Below are 20,356 nucleotides of genomic sequence, written 5' to 3'. Positions count from 1 at the left end.
AGATTCTTTCCGCATGTTTCTATATAACCATATAGGAAATTGTTACCCATTTGGCTTTGAGTGAAAACAGTCGGTTGTGAGTAGTGTTGAATGGTTGACTATGCCACCAGCATACACGTAGTCAACCATTCTACATAAACTGCAGCAGTTAGATTGATACAATATTGTACTAGACACACCATATTATCAAAGGATAACCATTTGTGATAGGATGATTTGCCTATATTTAGAGAAATAATGCTATGATCCATAATACTTTGCTTATATATTACGAGGCTTTGGCTCTATATTATGAGGCTTTGGCTCTATATTATGAGGCTTTGGCTCTATATTATGAGGCTTTGGCTCTATATTATGAGGCTTTGGCTCTATATTATGAGGCTTTGGCTCTATATTATGAGGCTTTGGCTCTATATTACGAGGCTTTGGCTCTATATTATGAGGCTTTGGCTCTATATTATGAGGCTTTGGCTCTATATTATGAGGCTTTGGCTCTATATTACGAGGCTTTGGCTCTATATTACGAGGCTTTGGCTCTATATTATGAGGCTTTGGCTCTATATTATGAGGCTTTGGCTCTATATTATGAGGCTTTGGCTCTATATTATGAGGCTTTGGCTCTATATTATGAGGCTTTGGCTCTATATTACGAGGCTTTGGCTCTATATTACGAGGCTTTGGCTCTATATTACGAGGCTTTGGCTCTATATTATGAGGCTTTGGCTCTATATTATGAGGCTTTGGCTCTATATTATGAGGCTTTGGCTCTATATTACGAGGCTTTGGCTCTATATTACGAGGCTTTGGCTCTATATTATGAGGCTTTGGCTCTATATTATGAGGCTTTGGCTCTATATTATGAGGCTTTGGCTCTATATTATGAGGCTTTGGCTCTATATTATGAGGCTTTGGCTCTATATTACGAGGCTTTGGCTCTATATTACGAGGCTTTGGCTCTATATTATGAGGCTTTGGCTCTATATTATGAGGCTTTGGCTCTATATTATGAGGCTTTGGCTCTATATTACGAGGCTTTGGCTCTATATTACGAGGCTTTGGCTCTATATTACGAGGCTTTGGCTCTATATTACGAGGCTTTGGCTCTATATTACGAGGCTTTGGCTCTATATTACGAGGCTTTGGCTCTATATTACGAGGCTTTGGCTCTATATTACGAGGCTTTGGCTCTATATTATGAGGCTTTGGCTCTATATTATGAGGCTTTGGCTCTATATTATGAGGCTTTGGCTCTATATTATGAGGCTTTGGCTCTATATTATGAGGCTTTGGCTCTATATTACGAGGCTTTGGCTCTATATTATGAGGCTTTGGCTCTATATTACGAGGCAAAACTGGTCAGAATTAATGTCTACATGTTTAACAATCCGGTGTTCATGCACTTAAGCCTGTTGTGTGGGAGCTCATTGATGCAAATTAATTTGTTACCCATATGATACTTTCTGTAGGTATATTTTAATTGTATACAAAAATCCTAGAAGTTGGATTTTAGACATACAGACTTGAGCTACCCTAGACATAGTACTGCTAGGACTCATTGGCGATCTTTAATTATAAAAAAATCCTTGGAGTACACCTAGGTGACTCTAGCCATAAGACAATAGTAACCCAGATCAAGACGAACAGGAAGTCGTAACGACCCCTCATTTAAGTTTAATATCTTGATCAAAAGATGTGCAGGAATTCCCTCGTGTCTCCAACTCGGGTTAAGCTGATGGAAAGGCAATACCGTGGATAAAGTGAAGGTATTTTCGGCCTTTGCTGGTGTCGTTTGCCTGGGACGAGGGCGGTAAGAGGGCGTTGTCAGCCGGGTGTTGGGTGTGGCGCGTCCGGTGTCATGGGGGGAGGGTGCTGTCCGGTGTCATGGGGGGAGGGTGCTTGTCTGGTGTCATGGGGGGAGGGTGCTGTCCGGTGTCATGGGGGAGGGGGGTGCTTGTCCGGTGTCATGGGGGAGGGTGCTGTCCGGTGTCATGGGGGGAGGGTGCTTGTCTGGTGTCATGGGGGAGGGTGCTTGTCCGGTGTCATGGGGGAGGGGGGTGCTTGTCCGGTGTCATGGGGAGGGTGCTGTCCGGTGTCATGGGGGAGGGGGGGTGCTTGTCCGGTGTCATGGGGGAGGGGGGGGGGGTGCTTGTCCGGTGTCATGGGGGAGGGGGGGTGCTTGTTCGGTGTCATGGGGGAGGGGGGGGGGTGCTTGTCCGGTGTCATGGGGGAGGGGGGGGTGCTTGGCCGGTGTCATGGGGGAGGGGGGGGTGCTTGGCCGGTGTCATGGGGGAGGGGGGGTGCTTAAATTTTAATTGTCCGGTGTCATGGGGGAGGGAGGGGGGGGGGGGTGATTGTCCGGTGTCATGGGGGAGGGAGGGGGGGGGGGTGCTTGTCCGGTGTCATGGGGGAGGGGGGGTGCTTGTCCGGTGTCATGGGGGAGGGGGGGGTGCTTGGCCGGTGTCATGGGGGAGGGGGGGGTGCTTGTCCGGTGTCATGGGGGGGGGTGCTTGTCCGGTGTCATGGGGGGGGGGTGCTTGTCCGGTGTCATGGGGGAGGGCGCTTGTCCGGTGTCATGGAGGGGGGGGTTGCTTGTCCGGTGTCATGGGGGGGTTGCTTGTCCGGTGTCATGGGGGAGGGCGCTTGTCCGGTGTCATGGGGGAGGGCGCTTGTCCGGTGTCATGGGGGAGGGCGCTTGTCCGGTGTCATGGGGGGGGGGTTGCTTGTCCGGTGTCATGGGGGAGGGGGTGCTTGTCCGGCGTCATGGGGGGGGGGGGTTGCTTGTCCGGTGTCATGGGGGAAGTGGGTGTCCATCTTGAAATACCATTAACAAGAACGACTTCTGCCACAGCTCTACGAACCCGTTCTCAGGATAGTGATTATAAAATCCTTGACCACGCACACTGACGCTCCATGTTTGTGTTGTGTTAAGCTGTCTCCACACTGCCCAAGTTTGTGTTTTTAAACCACGAGAACCTGATGCTAATCCACACAGTCGATTAAGCCGCTGTTGCAGTAAGACTTTTTAACTAACTCTCAATTATCAATAATTGTATTTACCACTAGAATTAAGCGAAGGTAAGCTTCATAAACAACTGGACAACATAAATGACGAAGCTAGAGTGTTAAGTGGGGGGGGGGGGCTCTACACACTGAAAGTGAATTGTTTAATACAATAGACTTCGTACAGGCAGTTTCTCGACCATATATATAATATAATTATATATATATAATATATATATATATATAATATATATATATATATGCAAACAAGCCTGAATGGTCCCCAGGACTATATACAACTGAAAACTCACACCCCAGAAGTGACTCGAACCCATACTCCCACAACTGGTATGTACAGGGACGCCTTAATCCGCTTGACCATCACGACCGGACATAAGGAAGTGATAGCCGAGGCTATATGAACCACTTCCCCGCCGGCACTCGGATGGTTATCTTGGGCATAGCATTTTATCAAATCACCTCATTCATTCGTCCCTGTACATACCAGTTGTGGGAGTATGGGTTCGAGTCACTTCTGGGGTGTGAGTTTTCAGTTGTATATAGTCCTGGGGACCATTCAGGCTTGTTTGCATTTGTGTTCCTCACGTGTGCCCCAAAGAATGAGGTGATTTGATAAAATGCTATGCCCAAGATAACCATCCGAGTGCCGGCGGGGAAGTGGTTCATATAGCCTCGGCTATCACTTCCTTATGTCCGGTCGTGATGGTCAAGCGGATTAAGGCGTCCCTGTACATACCAGTTGTGGGAGTATGGGTTCGAGTCACTTCTGGGGTGTGAGTTTTCAGTTGTATATAGTCCTGGGGACCATTCAGGCTTGTTTGCATTTGTGTTCCTCACGTGTGCCCCAAAGAATGAGGTGATTTGATAAAATGCTATGCCCAAGATAACCATCCGAGTGCCGGCGGGGAAGTGGTTCATATAGCCTCGGCTATCACTTCCTTATGTCCGGTCGTGATGGTCAAGCGGATTAAGGCGTCCCTGTACATACCAGTTGTGGGAGTATGGGTTCGAGTCACTTCTGGGGTGTGAGTTTTCAGTTATATATATATATATATACTTATACATGTGCATGCATATGTATGTGTTATATATAAATGACATTCTAAACGCGTATATTCTAATGATATCGAACGACGCTTGAATTGTGAGGATGTGATCTGTGTAACTGGAAAAGTATAGATTTGATAAATACTGGTTTAGAAATGTACTTGCGTGGGACAGGCTACCAGGTATAACATAAGGCTATGGGAACGATTGATTGTTTCAGGCGTAGGTTAGACGTACAAGTTGGAGATACAGCTACCATTTTTTAAGATACAAAAGATACAGCTTTCACCGTCTTGCATGGGCCAATAGCCTCTCTGCAGTTTCCGTAGTTCTTGTATTCTTACTGGGGGTTGTGTGTTCCAGGAGTGAGCAACACGGGCGAGGTGTCTGGGGACCCAACTCTATACACCGTCTCCTTCACTACTGACAAGTCTCTCCAAGTGAGTCGGCTCTAGAACATATATTTATGTATTCTGTATTTATATACACTGTGTATACTGTAACGTGTTGGTGTAAAATTTAATTTCTACGTATATTGTAAACTCGAGGACTTCCACGAGGCGACGCAGGCCCGGTGCCAGAGGATCAAGAGCCAGTTAGAGAGCAGAGACGTTGGCACTCTTCGTCAGCAGGTATCCGAGGCGCCGAAGGTGACCCAGCCCTACAGCTTCACCCAGCCAGTAGTCCACCAGGGCAACCTGGCGGTGCTGGCGACCGGGCTGGCAGCCCAGGTGTGTAAGAGTCCAGTCATTTCATTGCGGAGGGGCGTCTGGTTGGGTTCCTAAGATTATCTTGAGGTTATCTTGAGGTTATCTTGATGATTTCGAGGCTTTAGTGTCCCCGCGGCCCGGTCCTCGACCAGGCCTCCACCCCCAGGAAGCAGCCCGTGACAGCTGACTAACACCCAGGTACCTATTTACTGCTAGGTAACAGGGGCATTCAGGGTGAAAGAAACTTTGCCCATTTGTTTCTGCCTCGTTCGGGAATCGAACCCGCGCCACAGAATTACGGGTCCTGCGCGCTATCCACCAGGCTACGAGGCCCCACCAGGCTACGAGTATAAATGGATAGATTTCCCAATTTCTTGTGCTACATAGCCTCCTGGGCGTGGTGCCTTCTTTTGATAATTACTTGACAATTTCTTAATTTTCTGAAGACTTAACCGAGAAAGCAATTGTTCCTCAAATGTCTTAAAAGGGTCTCGGTACTTAAGGTTTTTAGAATCTGGTAAACTGTCTAAAAGTTTTGTTCACTTTATATTATAGGTCAATGACAGATTAGTGAATAGGATGGGAAGGATGGGGTGGGGAATTTTATAGCAAGTGGAATAGGGACATAGTAAATGACGCAAAGCTGATCAAGAGGAGAAACAAAACCAAAAAATTGGAAGGTGACTGAAACTGCTTGAAGATAACTAGTAGACCTACTAAATACCTTCAAATAACTATAGCCTTCCCGGTTTGGTGCCTTCTTTTGATAATTACCTTACCTTAAAATAATTGTGAATGCATGTGTAAATTGCCACGAAAGAAACTTCTTATTGAGACAAAATTCTCCTCGTTTCTTTGCCTCCTTCAGGTGTACATAGGGGCGAGGGAGGAGTGGTTACCGAGCAGCTGGAGCCGCCTGAAGGTGAAGAGGGAGGCGGTGGAGCAGCAGTTGTCCAGGGCGAGGACCAAGACCCTGGACACCCTCTCCCTCGCCGGCCCCGCCAGCTGGCCTGGTGAGGCAGAATCTTGTTTACATTTCTTGATACACAGGGTGAGGGGTGCATACGGCTCTGTGCTGTAGCTGCCCCTTACCCTCCAACAATAACAATAACCATACGAGTAACTATTGTAAGGTCATAGGTGTTTGTAAGCGGCCATATTACCTTTCAAGCTAAGGACACAAGTCAAGTGCTTTTTAATTAAAAAAAATAATTATCTACCGTAAACTTGTATTACTGAGCAGTAATTTATTGAAAAGTTGAATAAAATATTTAATTTGCAGCCAATTTGCACATCGCTCATCTGATCTTCCCGGGGATGGTTACCGGGTCATCGGTGGATGACCTGAGGCCGATTAGGGTCAACAGGGAAGGGGTCCCGAGTGGTGGTGACCTCGTGCGGGTGGCTGACCCCAGAGCTCTTCATATGACCCGCCTTCACTTGGGTCACGTTGACCTGCAGGTCAGACGCGACAAGTGACGCTGTTTGAGATACTATCATAAACTAGAATTTGTAAGATTCCTCCCCAGCTTGATCTATTTTTCTCGATGAAATACTCCAAACCCGTTGTAAAGGAACCCATAGTACAGGTGCCGATGATTTTAGAATAGTTTCATGATGCAAGTCTTCTCAATCCGTATAATGTATGTTATGATAAAATGAACAAATCCACAAGGGACGTGACGAGGATTCGAACCTGCGTCCGGGAGCATCCCAGACACTGCCTTATGACAATATATGTTATGATTCTTGTTCTTTCCTCTGGCACAGTCAGCGGCGAAGGTGGAGAGGCTTCAGGGCCAACTGGTGTCGGTTTTTGTCACCCTCTCGGGACGACATTTCATCTCTGGCCGGACGACCTTCCCGGGAGCGGTGAGGGCGGCCAGTGTGGAGAACCCGTCCGCTGTCGTAGACGGTGTCGTCGTCAACAAACTAACTCTCCTCCTCTCGACTGCCTCTCAGACCCACACAGGTATTTGTTCTCTGCAAACTTATATTTTTGTTGCTTTTTTAACCCCATTTTAGTTGTAATGGGGAAAACAAAATAGATTTAAAGTTTGGCAAAGAACCATGATTTATGAATACTGGAATAGAGTTCGAAATAGGTCACAATGTTCTTAAAAATTAGTTTTGTTCGAAATTTCTGTTCATTGATTATCCACCAGAAGAATATGTATTTTATATGGTTTTTTCCTTGGAGAACGTTTTGCCTGGTGATAGAACTTTGTGGAGCGTTTAACGTTGTAGATTTCGCCGGGTAGATTGATTTTTCGCCCTGGTAGACTGATTCTTGGCCCTGGTAGATTTTTCCTTCGCCTGGTACGTGCCCCCCCTTTTTCTTCCGGACGGAGCACTCGAGGAAGGAAGGAAGGAATGAGTTTCAAGACACCACGACACAAAGATCATGGTCGTCATAGTTGTGTCGTCATCCCCTAATGCTTCTGTACCCCCTAATGGCTCGCCTTGGCTCCTTCTGTACCCCCTAATGACTCTCCTTGGCTCCACAGGGAAGGTCAGCTGTGAGAACTTGGAGGTCGGGGCTCTGGACGTAAACACCATCAACAATGTCAACATTAATCAGCTGTTCCAAAGCCTGGTGACCCGCGACGCTCCTGCCGCCGCCGTCACTGGTGAGTGGATGTGTGTACACACACTCCTCCCTCCCCCTCGACCGAACAGCCTAAACCCCCGTCTCTCCCTCCACCGAACACAGCTCCAACCCCCGTCTCCCCTCGACCGAACACAGCCTAAACCCCCGTCTCCCCTCGACCGAACACAGCCTAAACTCCCGTCTCCCCTCGACCGAACACAGCCTAAACCCCCGTCTCACCTCGACCGAACACAGCCTAAACCCCCGTCTCCCCTCCCCCGAACACAGCCCCAATGTCCCTTCCTCTCCACCGAACACAGTTCCAAAGCCCGTCTCCCCCTCCACCGAACACAACCCAAACGGCTCCCTTCCCTCCAGCAGATGCCTATTCGTTAATTTGTTACATATGTTAAGTTTAAAGTAAACTGATTGCAGAGGATGATAGTAGTAGTGACCTGTGTGTGTGGAAGGTGGTTTTATCTTTTACTCTAGTTATGCTCTGGGCAATTCTAGATAATTGGCAAACTAATTAGAGAATCGGATGGTAGTAATCATTCCCGTTTTGTTTTTGTGTATAAACACAGGTGAGTTGAGGGTGGTGAGTGACCTTGTCGCCCCCGGCAACCTTGAAGCGAAGGTCATTGCTAATATGGACCTGACCAGCCCTTTGAAGACGGATGACCTTCAGTTACAAGTTGTTTCCGGTAAGACCTTCCCTTCCCAACCCCTCCTCCTTCCCTTCCCAACCCCTCCTCCTTCCCTTCCCAACCCCTCCTCCTTCCCTTCCCAACCCCTCCTCCTTCCCTTCCCAACCCCTCCTCCTTCCCTTCCCAACCCCTCCTCCTTCCCTTCCCAACCCCTCCTCCTTCCCTTCCCAACCACTCCTCCTTCCCTTCCCAACCCCTCCTCCTTCCCTTCCCAACCCCTCCTCCTTCCCTCCCTTGCAAGTTATTACCTGGAGAAAATATTAAGGTCATGTAACTGGATCGAACTCTCGCCTCTGGAGTCCACAGGCACTACCGACTGAACCATGATCTATCTTGAGGTAATCTTGAGAGGATTTCTGGGCTTAGCGTCCCCGCGGCCCGGTCCTCGACCGGGCCTCGTTTTTGTTACACTCACAGGAAGCAGCCCGTAGCAGCTGTCCAACTCCCTGGTACCTATTTACTGCTAGGTGAACAGAGGAATCAGGGTGAAAGAAACTGCCCATTTGTTTCCGCTTAAGCCGGGGATCTTGGGCCTACGAATCCCGAGCGCTGTCCGTCAAGCCCCCCGATGCGCTTATATCGAGGTTCAGTCGGTTGTTTCACAGAGGTCGATCCCATTACAGCTATTATTAATACCTGTAGTTGCTCAAGTTTAACATCGCCATTTTGCCTTGTTAATCTCTCCAATTAATAACCTGTGTACAATCTATCCACTCTGGTCTCCTGCTAATCGATTTTCTTCAGGTCCTGTATAAGGTTATTAATCCATCTTGCAAGACAGTGTTGAGACACTGGACAAAACAGTAGCAAGATTAGCAGTGATCCAGTGGCTTAATAAATAGTTAGCGTGTATGGCAAAGACCTCGACCAAGTGTCTAATGTACTTTTCTCACTAATTCTCTCCTTTTTACCATTTGAAATTCATTAATTAATCTTAAAATATTAACTTCTCATTATGCCATTGCTAGCCTGTTCTGATCTTGAAAAGAGAATTAATATTTTAAATGTGAATGTATGCACAGAACCAGCATTGTTGCCAAACTTTTTAATTAAATTGAGGTGCAATGTGACACCTCCACACGAATATTTGCAACTGTGAGCAATAACTCGTCACACCAACTTCAGTAATGTTGTATACAACTGGGACAAATCGGTGTATGTGCTCTCAGGGGTGATTTGTAAACAGTTTTGTAGGTCGTTGCAAAATTACTTGGACTCGTTGATCGGGCAGTTGTATTTGTACACAAGTATACTATTAAGTCCACAATGTCTGTCATGGTGTGGGCTGTTGGTCGGGTAATGCCCGTATAGTGGTCGGGTGTAATAACTTTATCCACACTGCAGGTTATGGTCGGGTAATGGCCGTATAGTGGTCGGGTGTAATAACCTTATCCACACTGCAGGTTATGGTCGGGTAATGGCCGTATAGTGGTCGGGTGTAATAACTTTCTCCACACTGCAGGTGATCACCGTGTGGGCGGCATGAGGTGCCTGTCAGCCAGGGTGACTGGGAGGGTCAACGGTGTGAGGGTGCCAGGTGAGGTCTTCCAGAGACACTCTCACCTTTCCTACAGTGTGTCGTCGGCAGCCTTCACCCACCTCCTCGCCGCCTCCCTCACCATCAACACCGCTCTACACACCATCACGGTCAGTACTGGCGTCCAGATGAATGCAGTGATAGGGGATGGGAGTTAGCATTCACCATTCTTTTAATATTACTAGATTTTATGAGTCGACTTTATATGTACAACACATTCTTATGATATCGGTAAGGAAACACACCCTTTCTCCTAAGATCTTTTCATTTTTTTAGCTAAAAAACAAAAGCTGTAAGACTCGTTGGATTTATTGCCGTTCTAATTATATTTGGTGTTCTTTCATAGCCGTGGTTAGAAAGATCAAGCAACAAATTAAGAGTATAAATTAGAAGGCGGCACTGAGCCGTCTGTAGGCTCGGTGTATTCTGGGAGTCTATGTAGCACCGTCAATGCCTATAAGAATTCGGGCATTGGTTAATATAAACACGTTGAAGATTTGCTACCGAATGGCTCGGTCAATACTCTTTAAACGCAATACATCATATCTGTTCATATTTTCTCTTAATCTGTAAAGGACAATAAGCAGTCGTATAGGTGTTTGTAATGGCGGCGTTTGGATTCTTGTTGTAGCTGGTAAAGTATTTTAATATTAAAGAATGTAAAGTTTCCAACTATAAAAATCTGCATATTTAAACAGGTGAGTGACATGATGCTGGATGTCTTGAGATTGATGGGGACGCAGGTAGTGACGGCCCGCAAGACTTTCTCCTCCATGCACCTGCTGCAGGAAGACCCTTCTGCAGGTCCCACCACCACTTCTGGTAGACGCAGGCGTCGAGAGACCCACTCCGGTGAGCTAGCATGCAGTCTGCTGGATGGCCACAGTCTGGAGGAGAACGAGGCTCGTCGGGAGGTACTGCTTGCAGCCCTCGGACATCTCACAGCAGCACAGGACTTGCTGACCACCTTGGCTGACGTCCATCCTGGTAGACTGACTCTCCCTCGACAAAGTGTATCCTTCTACGCCGCACTCGCCCAAGATGCTTCTTGTGCCTTCTCGCAGGCCGACGACGATAATGGTATTTTATTTTTTGACGCCAACCGTGGTGATGGCACAAACGAAGTTAAGGACTTTGATACGGAAAGTATTGCTCTTGTTGTTGAAAATGTTGAAAGATTCATAACCAACTTGACAGGACAGCTGCATAACCTTCAGCTGGGATGGCATGATGTCTTCATGATTTTTAGTGATGCGAAGAGAAATACGATTGCAACTGACGAAACCTTGCATATTTTGGAGCTTTTAAGACTTGCATTTGAAAAGAGCGATGCTCAGCCTGACGATATTAAAGACTGTGAGGTCCCTTGTCTTGGCATAAAGTACCCAGAAACATCAGACTTTGGAGAAAGAGGGAAAACCTGCAAACGTGTTGAATCTATCAACAGTGCCCTGAGGAGAGTTCACAGGTATCCCTCTATAATAGAGACAATGAGGCAGCTGTCAGCCAGCCAGACCCAGGTACTGCAGACAGCAGTCGTAGAACACGCCTTAGGAAGAATTGTGGATGTTATTAGAAGAGATGGGAAGCTGCGAGAGGCCCTGGATGTTGCTGCGAGCTGTGGAGTCCCTCTGGAGAGACGAGGAGACATGCAAGGGGTCCTGAGGATGCTGAAGGACTACGGCGAGATGCTGAAGAAGGCAGCCGCCATCTACTTCACTGTGGGGAACGACACTGCGCCGTCTGGTGAGTACGAGTTCTTGATACATTTTCTTAATTTGATATGGTAGAGCATTATATTTTTCTTGTACGTGGGATAATAGGACCACATGCAGCCTTCCCGTATTTTTAAGTTTTGTTAATTCGTTACTTAACTTAATGTTCTTTTCTGACTTTGAAGTGATAATTTCTGCGTGTTTTTATTGACTAACGAAGCCATAAACTCGATCGCTCGTATTATCAAGCAAACTTATGAATACAAAATATTGAATATAATAGTATCGGAATGCTTTAAATATATTGAAACTTTGTTTGAGATGCCCTAATATAACTAGGAGCAAAAACAAAAGTTGCACATACTTTAGAAATTGGTTAGAATGTATTTTCCTTTTAGGCTTAACGTTTAAGCTTACAAGACTTTTGAACACCTTGTATTTAGAGCTGTTTAAACTTGTAAAGAATTACATTTTCATATCAATCATAAATGTTAGTTAACAGGAACAAATTATTTAAATAAAGAAGGGCTAAACAAATGCTGAAAATCAAAACAATATTATTTTAAAGTGTTCTTTAAGGGACACTGACCCAGGATATATAGTTTCAGATTTTTCAAACGTGCTTGGTGATGTTTCTACAACCACTCTGGTGCTCCCTGCTGGCCACCTCTCTCGCCAAACTACCTACGATGTGGTGAACAGAACTGGTGAATTGGCCGAATCTTTCACCCTCGAATCTCCATTTACCTTGAGTGGTCTACCAAGCATAAACTCCGAAGAATATTTGAACAGTACAAATGTATATGATGACTTGAAACATGAAACCATAGCGTCTGAAAACTCGACAGTGGGGAAAATAGAGATAACCGATGTTCGGAAAAAACACTTACTTGAGAACCTCTTGAATTTATTGGAGATTTTGCAAAAGTATAAGACTAAAAACATTCCATCGCCACAAAGATCCGCTCGACAGACATCAGACTCACTAAAGCAAGTAGAATCTTTTGAACGTATATTGAAGGATTATATCAGGGATATCAGCAGTGGCAGTGATTTACGGGTCATCGTATCTAAATGGAATCTAAGTAGTCTTGTCTTGGAGTTTATTAAGATGGAAAATATGTTTTATGACAGTCCAGAGTTGATAACTTCTGATGTTGATAATAAAATTATTCATGTAAATCGACTGATAGATGAAATAAGTGAAATTATTATAGCGTATGAAGGATCTCGACAAGAGATGAAATCGAATTTAACGTCAAAAGTATCAACAGAGAATACATCAGTTCTGTCGACGAATGAGACCATTAACCAAGCATTGTCGACGAAGGGGCTCTCGTCACGAAGTTCGACAGAGGTGCCCCTGTTATCACCCAAACAGTCAACGGAGGTACCCCCATTGCCTGCCGAGTTCTCTGACCTGAAAGATACAGGCCTTAAGAATCTCATTACAAAGATTATTGGCATTTATAAGTCGCCTATCTCGACTACGTCAGTCAGTCTTGTTTCTCATTTGAAAACGGAAGAGTCCTTAATGCCGGAATCGTCCACGACCGAGCCTACAAGACTTCAATCCTCCGTGACGGCAAAGACTTCCACGCAGACACCGTCGACTTCGAGAGCATCATTGAATGATTCATTTACCTTCCTGGGACATGAAGACGACCGTTTTGGCGTGCATGATACCATTATCGGGGATTCTCTTACTTCAACCTTCACTAACATTTCTGTACCCGCTATGGCACCCACATTTGTGACTCGTGTTTCCGACCCGAGAATACAGAGAAACATGACCTTAACGACAAGCCCTCCAGACTGGAGAGCAAAAGACCCTTTTAGGACCATTACCCAGGAGTTTCATTATTCTACTGCTACCTACTTCATGCACATGACGACTTACATTAGCTGTACTGACTGCACATTTCTTGTTCCTTCATACCATTCTAATGGAATTTCGAAAACTGTGCTCATGCTGGCTACCTCGGCCACTGTACCTGGTGAGGAGGAATTTAACTTTCGAGTTTCGATGGCATCACTTACAGAAACAAGTTCTATTTCGCATATTTTTTCAAATTTATCTCATAGCTCCTCATTGCAAATAAATGTTACTAAAATTGCACACACTAGTCATCCGGTAAATACCTTGATTCAAGAGGCTATGACGGGGGAGGAATTTCCTTTAAAAACCGCTGTTGGTGAAACGTTTGGATTATCTTGGAGCGCTCAAGTGACAGATGTTGGGAATGGAACTTCAAAGTTTCATCAAAAGAGGTCCATCACTGACGTGCCTCTGAATTCAAGACTAGTTAACGAGAAAGATGAATATTCTGGGAAATCCACCAGAGATAAGAGCACTGAAAACGGGACCCCTGGTGTTCCTGTGTGTCATGATGTAAAGGGACCATCTCCCCAGCTCCCCTACTTAGCAGTGCCGTACCTAGGTCGAAATGCCACCCATACAATCAGCTCTGCAACATTCTTCGTCATAGATGCTTTTCAGACTGGAGAGAGATCCAGAGAATTTCCTTATATAATCATCCCAACGAGCAGACCTTCGGTTGATAAACAAATGCAGTATTATTCAACAGGCTGTTACACCTCCAATTTTGAGTTCCCGGGAACAAATAGGGAAATTTCGTCAAATCTTTCTCAGACACAAGAGTCCTCCCAACCTTCCACGTCTCGGTACATTTCCAGCTCACCAGACGGAGTCGCTGTGATAAACGTCGTCAAGGAATTCCATTATACCACAGCGACTACCCACTTGAAATACCTGACGACGCACATTGACTGCACAGGATGCATATTCATGTATCCTCCTTCCAGTGTAGGCACAGTATTTGAAACATCTGGGTCGAGCACCATGCATGTCACAACTCGAGCTCAGACGAGGCCAAATGAGGTTGCTGAAGTGGTAGACGCCACACCACCTTTAGCCAATATTCACATCACTATACAAACTAACATTTACCAGTGCACTGTCACCTCTACTCCGGGCGCGATTCTCCAACTCCCAAGTGACAGAGTTTGTTTTTATGTTGCCAGTATTAGTAGTGTCGAGTCTTCCTGTGTCGAAACAATTGCGCCCTCCTGTGCTACGTCCACAAGGGGCGTCGACGTAGAGTCCTCGGAAAACTTTATAATCTTGGACATCGAAGGTACCAGATCGGTGACGCCAACGACTACAGAATCAATTACGGCACGCGCTAAACCTACAGCCGAGCCTGAGCTCGCACCACCAGACACAGAATTTACACAAGTGAAGTCCCTTGTGCCAGATATAAAGGCTATGGAGCCCTCTCCCTCGCTCCCTTCTCCACGGACACAGGCCTCTGTTTCACCCCCGCCGACCCCTTCTCTCTCTCCTAGAACAGAGCCCTCTCCCTCGACCACTCCCTCTCCCTCGACCGAGCCCTCTCCGAGGACCACTCCGTCTCCCTCGACCGAGCCCTCTCCGAGGACCTCTCCCTCGACCGAGCCCTCTCCGAGGACCTCTCCCTCGACCGAGCCCTCTCCGAGGACCTCTCCCTCGACCGAGCCCTCTCCGAGGACCACTCCCTCGACCGAGCCCTCTCCGAGGACCTCTCCCTCGACAGAGCCCTCTCCAAGGACCACTCCCTCTCCCTCGACCGAGCCCTCTCCGAGGACCACTCCCTCGACAGAGCCCTCTCCGAGGACCACTCCCTCGACCGAGCCCCCTCCGAGGACCACTCCCTCGACCGAGCCCTCTCCGAGGACCACTCCCTCGACCGAGCCCTCTCCGAGGACCACTCCCTCGACCGAGCCCTCTCCGAGGACCACTCCCTCGACCGAGCCCTCTCCGAGGACCACTCCCTCGACCGAGCCCTCTCCGAGGACCACTCCCTCGACCGAGCCCTCTCCGAGGACCACTCCCTCGACCGAGCCCTCTCCGAGGACCACTCCCTCGACCGAGCCCTCTCCGAGGACCACTCCCTCGACCGAGCCCTCTCCGAGGACCACTCCCTCGACCGAGCCCTCTCCGAGGACCACTCCCTCGACCGAGCCCTCTCCGAGGACCACTCCCTCGACCGAGCCCTCTCCGAGGACCACTCCCTCGACCGAGCCCTCTCCGAGGACCACTCCCTCGACCGAGCCCTCTCCGAGGACCACTCCCTCGACCGAGCCCTCTCCGAGGACCACTCCCTCGACCGAGCCCTCTCCGAGGACCACTCCCTCGACCGAGCCCTCTCCGAGGACCACTCCCTCGACCGAGCCCTCTCCGAGGACCACTCCCTCGACCGAGCCCTCTCCGAGGACCACTCCCTCGACCGAGCCCTCTCCGAGGACCACTCCCTCGACCGAGCCCTCTCCGAGGACCACTCCCTCGACCGAGCCCTCTCCGAGGACCACTCCCTCGACCGAGCCCTCTCCGAGGACCACTCCCTCGACCGAGCCCTCTCCGAGGACCACTCCCTCGACCGAGCCCTCTCCGAGGACCACTCCCTCGACCGAGCCCTCTCCGAGGACCACTCCCTCGACCGAGCCCTCTCCGAGGACCACTCCCTCGACCGAGCCCTCTCCGAGGACCACTCCCTCGACCGAGCCCTCTCCGAGGACCACTCCCTCGACCGAGCCCTCTCCGAGGACCACTCCCTCGACCGAGCCCTCTCCGAGGACCCCTCCCTCGACCGAGCCCTCTCCGAGGACCCCTCCCTCGACCGAGCCCTCTCCGAGGACCCCTCCCTCGACCGAGCCCTCTCCGAGGACCCCTCCCTCGACCGAGCCCTCTCCGAGGACCCCTCCCTCGACCGAGCCCTCTCCGAGGACCCCTCCCTCGACCGAGCCCTCTCCGAGGACCCCTCCCTCGACCGAGCCCTCTCCGAGGACCCCTCCCTCGACCGAGCCCTCTCCGAGGACCCCTCCCTCGACCGAGCCCTCTCCGAGGACCCCTCCCTCGACCGAGCCCTCTCCGAGGACCCCTCCCTCGACCGAGCCCTCTCCGAGGACCCCTCCCTCGACCGAGCCCTCTCCGAGGACCCCTCCCTCGACCGAGCCCTCTCCGAGGACCCCTCCCTCGACCGAGCCCTCTCCGAGGACCCCTCCCTCGACCGAGCCCTCTCCGAGGACCCCTCCCTCGACCGAGCCCTCTCCGAGGACCCCTCCCTCGACCGAGCCCTCTCCGAGGACCCCTCCCTCGACCGAGCCCTCTCCGAGGACCCCTCCCTCGACCGAGCCCTCTCCGAGGACCCCTCCCTCGACCGAGCCCTCTCCGAGGACCCCTCCCTCGACCGAGCCCTCTCCGAGGACCCCTCCCTCGACCGAGCCCTCTCCGAGGACCCCTCCCTCGACCGAGCCCTCTCCGAGGACCCCTCCCTCGACCGAGCCCTCTCCGAGGACCCCTCCCTCGACCGAGCCCTCTCCGAGGACCCCTCCCTCGACCGAGCCCTCTCCGAGGACCCCTCCCTCGACCGAGCCCTCTCCGAGGACCCCTCCCTCGACCGAGCCCTCTCCGAGGACCCCTCCCTCGACCGAGCCCTCTCCGAGGACCCCTCCCTCGACCGAGCCCTCTCCGAGGACCCCTCCCTCGACCGAGCCCTCTCCGAGGACCCCTCCCTCGACCGAGCCCTCTCCGAGGACCCCTCCCTCGACCGAGCCCTCTCCGAGGACCCCTCCCTCGACCGAGCCCTCTCCGAGGACCCCTCCCTCGACCGAGCCCTCTCCGAGGACCCCTCCCTCGACCGAGCCCTCTCCGAGGACCCCTCCCTCGACCGAGCCCTCTCCGAGGACCCCTCCCTCGACCGAGCCCTCTCCGAGGACCCCTCCCTCGACCGAGCCCTCTCCGAGGACCCCTCCCTCGACCGAGCCCTCTCCGAGGACCCCTCCCTCGACCGAGCCCTCTCCGAGGACCCCTCCCTCGACCGAGCCCTCTCCGTGGACCCCTCCCTCGACCGAGCCCTCTCCGTGGACCCCTCCCTCGACCGAGCCCTCTCCGTGGACCCCTCCCTCGACCGAGCCCTCTCCGTGGACCCCTCCCTCGACCGAGCCCTCTCCGAGGACCCCTCCCTCGACCGAGCCCTCTCCGTGGACCCCTCCCTCGACCGAGCCCTCTCCGTGGACCCCTCCCTCGACCGAGCCCTCTCCGTGGACCCCTCCCTCGACCGAGCCCTCTCCGTGGACCCCTCCCTCGACCGAGCCCTCTCCGTGGACCCCTCCCTCGACCGAGCCCTCTCCGTGGACCCCTCCCTCGACCGAGCCCTCTCCGTGGACCCCTCCCTCGACCGAGCCCTCTCCGTGGACCCCTCCCTCGACCGAGCCCTCTCCGTGGACCCCTCCCTCGACCGAGCCCTCTCCGTGGACCTCTCCCTCTCCCTCGACCGAGCCCTCTCCGTGGACCTCTCCCTCGACCGAGCCCTCTCCGTGGACCTCTCCCTCGACCGAGCCCTCTCCCAGGACCTCTCCCTCGACCGAGCCCTCTCCCAGGACCTCTCCCTCTCCCACGACCGAGCCCTCTCCCAGGACCTCTCCCTCTCCCACGACCGAGCCCTCTCCCTGGACCCCTCCCTCTCCCACGACCGAGCCCTCTCCCTGGACCCCTCCCACTCCCACGACCGAGCCCTCTCCCTGGACCCCTCCCACGACCGAGCCCTCTCCCTGGACCCCTCCCACGACCGAGCCCTCTCCCTGGACCCCTCCCACGACCGAGCCCTCTCCCTGGACCCCTCCCACGACCGAGCCCTCTCCTAGCCCCGCTCACTCACCCGTTATATCTCCTAGGGTCGCGATATCTACTAGGACCGAGACTGCCTCCACGCCCTATGAGAGGTTCGAGCCCTGTCCTAGGACTGAGACCTCACCCAAGCCATGTCCCAAGACCGATCTTTGTCCTTCGACCGAGTCTTTCCCCGTTACATGTCCTTCGACCGAGCCCTCTCCCAGGACCCCACCCACGACCGAGCCTTCTCCCAGGACCGCTCCCTCGACCGAGCCCTCTCCCTGGACCCCTCCCTCTCCCTCGACCGAGCCCTCTCCCTCGACCGAGCCCTCTCCCTGGACCCCTCCCTCTCCCTCGACCGAGCCCTCTCCCTGGACCCCTCCCTCTCCCTCGACCGAGCCCTCTCCCTGGACCCCTCCCTCTCCCTCGACCGAGCCCTCTCCCTGGACCCCTCCCTCTCCCTCGACCGAGCCCTCTCCCTGGACCCCTCCCTCTCCCTCGACCGAGCCCTCTCCCTGGACCCCTCCCTCTCCCTCGACCGAGCCCTCTCCCTGGACCCCTCCCTCGACCGAGCCCTCTCCCTGGACCACTCCCTCTCCCTCGACCGAGCCCTCTCTCTGGACCACTCCCTCTCCCTCGACCGAGCCCTCTCCGAGGACCACTCCCTCTCCCTCGACCGAGCCCTCTCCGAGGACCACTCCCTCTCCGTCGACCGAGCCCTCTCCCTGGACCACTCCCTCTCCCTCGACCGAGCCCTCTCTCTGGACCACTCCCTCTCCCTCGACCGAGCCCTCTCCGAGGACCACTCCCTCTCCCTCGACCGAGCCCTCTCCGAGGACCACTCCCTCTCCCTCGACCGAGCCCTCTCCGAGGACCACTCCCTCTCCCTCGACCGAGCCCTCTCCGAGGACCACTCCCTCTCCCTCGACCGAGCCCTCTCCGAGGACCACTCCCTCGACCGAGCCCTCTCCATGGACCCCTCCCACTCCCTCGACCGAGCCCTCTCCCAGGACCCCGCTCTCGACCGAGCCCTCTCCATGGACCCCTCCCACTCCCTCGACCGAGCCCTCTCCCAGGACCCCGTCCACGACCGAGCCCTCTCCTAGCCCCGCTCACTCACCCGTTATATCTCCTAGGGTCGCGATATCTACTAGGACCGAGACTGCCTCCACGCCCTATGAGAGGTTCGAGCCCTGTCCTAGGACTGAGACCTCACCCGAGCCATGTCCTAAGACCGATCTTTGTCCTTCGACCGAGTCTTTCCCCGTTACATGTCCTTCGACCGAGCCCTCTCCCAGGACCCCGCCCACGACCGAGCCCTCTCCCTGGACCCCGCCCACGACCGAGCCTTCTCCCTGGACCCCGCCCACGACCGAGCCTTCTCCCTGGACCCCGCCCACGACCGAGCCTTCTCCCTGGACCCCGCCCACGACCGAGCCTTCTCCCTGGACCCCGCCCACGACCGAGCCTTCTCCCTGGACCCCGCCCACGACCGAGCCTTCTCCCTGGACCCCGCCCACGACCGAGCCTTCTCCCTGGACCCCGCCCACGACCGAGCCTTCTCCCTGGACCCCGCCCACGACCGAGCCTTCTCCCTGGACCCCGCCCACGACCGAGCCTTCTCCCAGGACCCCGCCCACGACCGAGCCTTCTCCCAGGACCCCGCCCACGACCGAGCCTTCTCCTAGTACCCCTCCCACGACCGAGCCTTCTCGAAGGACCCCGCCCACGACCGAGCCCTCTCCCAGGACCGAGCCCTCTCCCAGGACCCCGCCCACGACCGAGCCCTCTCCCTCGACCGAGCCCTCTCCCTGGACCTCTCCCTCGACCGAGCCCTCTCCCTGGACCTCTCCCTCGACCGAGCCCTCTCCCTGGACCTCTCCCTCGACCGAGCCCTCTCCCTGGATCCCTCCCTCGACCGAGCCCTCTCCCTGGACCCCTCCCTCCCCCTCGACCGAGCCCTCCCCCTGGACCCCTCCCTCTCCCTCGACCGAGCCTTCTCCCTGGACCCCTCCCTCTCCCTGGACCTCTCCCTCTCCCTCAACCGAGCCCTCTCCCTGGACCCCTCCCTCTCCCTCGACCGAGCCCTCTCCCTGGACCCCTCCCTCTCCCTCGACCGAGCCCTCTCCCCGGACCACTCCCTCTCCCTCGACTGAGTCTTCTCCCAGGACCCCACCCTCGACCGAGCCCTCTCCGTGGACCCCTCCCACTCCCTCGACCGAGCCCTCTCCCTGGACCCCTCCCTCTCTCTCGACCGAGCCCTCTCCCTGGACCCCTCCCTCGACCGAGCCCTCTCCATGGACCCCTCCCACTCCCTCGACCGAGCCCTCTCCCTGGATCCCTCCCTCTCCCACGA

At 52.9% G+C, this 20,356-nt stretch overlaps 1 protein-coding gene across 1 annotated transcript in view; it reads left to right on the top strand.

Annotated features, from left to right (window-relative positions):
* The window catches only part of LOC138371442 (streptococcal hemagglutinin-like), a 33,263-nt gene extending 15,231 nt beyond the window's left edge, over nucleotides 1–18,032 (top strand). Inside the window, exons 12-23 of the mRNA XM_069336301.1 lie at nucleotides 4,432–4,508; nucleotides 4,617–4,799; nucleotides 5,647–5,791; nucleotides 6,061–6,239; nucleotides 6,549–6,750; nucleotides 7,286–7,408; nucleotides 7,953–8,072; nucleotides 9,538–9,722; nucleotides 10,311–11,358; nucleotides 11,930–15,080; nucleotides 15,112–15,140; nucleotides 15,172–18,032. Coding sequence (XP_069192402.1) covers nucleotides 4,432–4,508; nucleotides 4,617–4,799; nucleotides 5,647–5,791; nucleotides 6,061–6,239; nucleotides 6,549–6,750; nucleotides 7,286–7,408; nucleotides 7,953–8,072; nucleotides 9,538–9,722; nucleotides 10,311–11,358; nucleotides 11,930–15,080; nucleotides 15,112–15,140; nucleotides 15,172–18,032 — 8,303 coding nt within the window. The remainder of the gene's footprint in view (nucleotides 1–4,431; nucleotides 4,509–4,616; nucleotides 4,800–5,646; nucleotides 5,792–6,060; nucleotides 6,240–6,548; nucleotides 6,751–7,285; nucleotides 7,409–7,952; nucleotides 8,073–9,537; nucleotides 9,723–10,310; nucleotides 11,359–11,929; nucleotides 15,081–15,111; nucleotides 15,141–15,171) is intronic.
* Nucleotides 18,033–20,356: the final 2,324 nt, after the last annotated feature.

The sequence above is a fragment of the Procambarus clarkii genome, chromosome 4, assembly GCF_040958095.1.
Source record: "Procambarus clarkii isolate CNS0578487 chromosome 4, FALCON_Pclarkii_2.0, whole genome shotgun sequence".
NCBI lineage: Eukaryota > Metazoa > Arthropoda > Malacostraca > Decapoda > Cambaridae > Procambarus > Procambarus clarkii.
The sequence above is the reverse complement of the archived record's forward strand: the minus strand, read 5'-3'. Positions and strand labels throughout refer to the sequence as shown.